At 38.0% G+C, this 1769-nt stretch overlaps 1 protein-coding gene across 1 annotated transcript; it reads left to right on the forward strand.

Annotated features, from left to right (window-relative positions):
• The first annotated feature begins 339 nt into the window (after positions 1-339).
• LOC111368854 (ethylene-responsive transcription factor ERF011-like) lies at positions 340-1266 on the forward strand. Its single transcript, XM_022990332.1, has one exon. It carries the CDS (start codon positions 456-458, stop codon positions 1002-1004), a length of 549 nt encoding a protein of 182 aa, XP_022846100.1. The 5' UTR covers positions 340-455; the 3' UTR covers positions 1005-1266.
• Positions 1267-1769: the final 503 nt, after the last annotated feature.

The raw sequence follows: 1769 nt of genomic DNA on the forward strand, positions 1-1769 counted from the left end.
GTACACTTTTTAAAATATAATAATAGAATTAGAAAAAAGAGTACATCTAATTGTCTAAGTGAATGTAAAAAATCCACCGTAACTTATGGTCTATTTTGATTTAGTTAAAAATCATATTTTTAGTATATTTTGTAAAAAAATTAATGAAACATATCGTTGAAAAATTGATAAAAATTACGAAAGTCATAAAATATATTATTAAAATTAATTATCAACTTGATGAATTTTTTAAGAAACATAATTAGATCACCCATGTAACAAATATTTATATAGAGAGAAAGATTGTGGTGTCGGTGCATTTCTAAGTTTATTATTTTCCTCGTAGAATTGCTTTTAAGACAACAACATATGACAACGACCTTAATGCACAAGTAGGCTGCCGAAGGCACAACGCCACAACTCCCTCGGTTCTCTTCTTTCTCTCTCTTTGCCCCTTCTTGGATTCTGTCTTATATATGGAGAGCACAACAGTATCTATATATAGAGAGAGAAAGAATATTATTTTACACCAGAGAGAAATGGAGAACAGCGGCGGAGGTGGTGGTGCTGCCTCAGGAGGGAGGAACTGTTCAACGGCGGGGAACAAGAGAAAAAACGAGAAGCCATATAAAGGCATAAGGATGCGTAAATGGGGGAAGTGGGTAGCGGAGATTAGAGAACCAAATAAAAGATCAAGAATTTGGCTGGGATCTTATTCCACCGCCGTGGCGGCAGCGAGGGCCTATGACACCGCCGTGTACTATCTCCGGGGTCCGTCTGCTAAGCTGAATTTCCCAGACGAAATCGCTGCCGTTGGACTTAAAGATCTGTCCGCGGAGGCGATTCGGCAGTTGGCGGCGGAGGTTGGTGCCAGAGTTGACGCTCTTCAATGTAATTCGATTATTGCCACACAATCCAAGGACCATGCAAATCCATCTTTGCAATCTTCTTGGTTTCAGGAGAAGGTTGACTTGAACCAGAAGCCCAAGCCAGAACCCGATGATCCAAGTATTGAATACTGGTGAATATCTGGCACGTTGTTCGACTGAACTCGACTCGAATCGACCCAACTCGACTGGATGATGAGCAAAATTTTAACTTTTTCCCTTTCGGTCCAGTAAAATCTAAACTACCTTCTCAAATATGTTATTAAATGCTTTTCGGGTATCATAGAGAAGGTTTACTTGAAGTAGAACTCCAAGCCCGAAGAACAAAGTCTTGATTGACTCTGAATGTTATTACGTTGTAATGAATACTACAATGAACGAAATTTTTACTTAATTTCCATCTTTTAGAGCATAATATTTTTCAATTTGCTTACTAAAATATGTTACAATTTACAGCAGTCGACAATTTCTAAAGGAATTTTGAATTTAATTTGTGCAATTAACATGGTTTGATGATTGAGGGAGTGGGAGTGTGTGTGCCGCGCGCAAGTTGGGGAAGTTGGAGTGGGTGTCCATGAGGGAACAGCAATGGACCTACCATTGCTGGGGTTTGGTGCAAGTAGCTGTTTCCTAACTACCAAAGAAAAAGAAAGTGATTAGATTTTTATTTGAATAAGTAATTATTTTCGTGGTTCTCTGCAGCTGTAGATGACGATGTTTTTTGGTACTGTATAAGATATAGTCGAAGGACCGACATTGGAAGAGAGTTTATTGTTGTTTGATGTTCAGAAAAGTGGGTTGGATTACACTATATAAACATAATATGCTCCTAGAAGTGTAAAGAATAAGTGAGATATTCATATTTGAATCCAGATCATGATTCGAGTACTTGATCATTACCGA

The sequence above is a fragment of the Olea europaea genome, chromosome 19 (genome assembly GCF_002742605.1).
Source record: "Olea europaea var. sylvestris chromosome 19, O_europaea_v1, whole genome shotgun sequence".
Taxonomy (NCBI): domain Eukaryota; kingdom Viridiplantae; phylum Streptophyta; class Magnoliopsida; order Lamiales; family Oleaceae; genus Olea; species Olea europaea.

Bases quoted from the DNA above. Each gene is read 5' to 3' on its own strand.
- LOC111368854 (XM_022990332.1), top strand. From the start codon at position 456: ATGGAGAGCACAACAGTATCTATATATAGAGAGAGAAAGAATATTATT.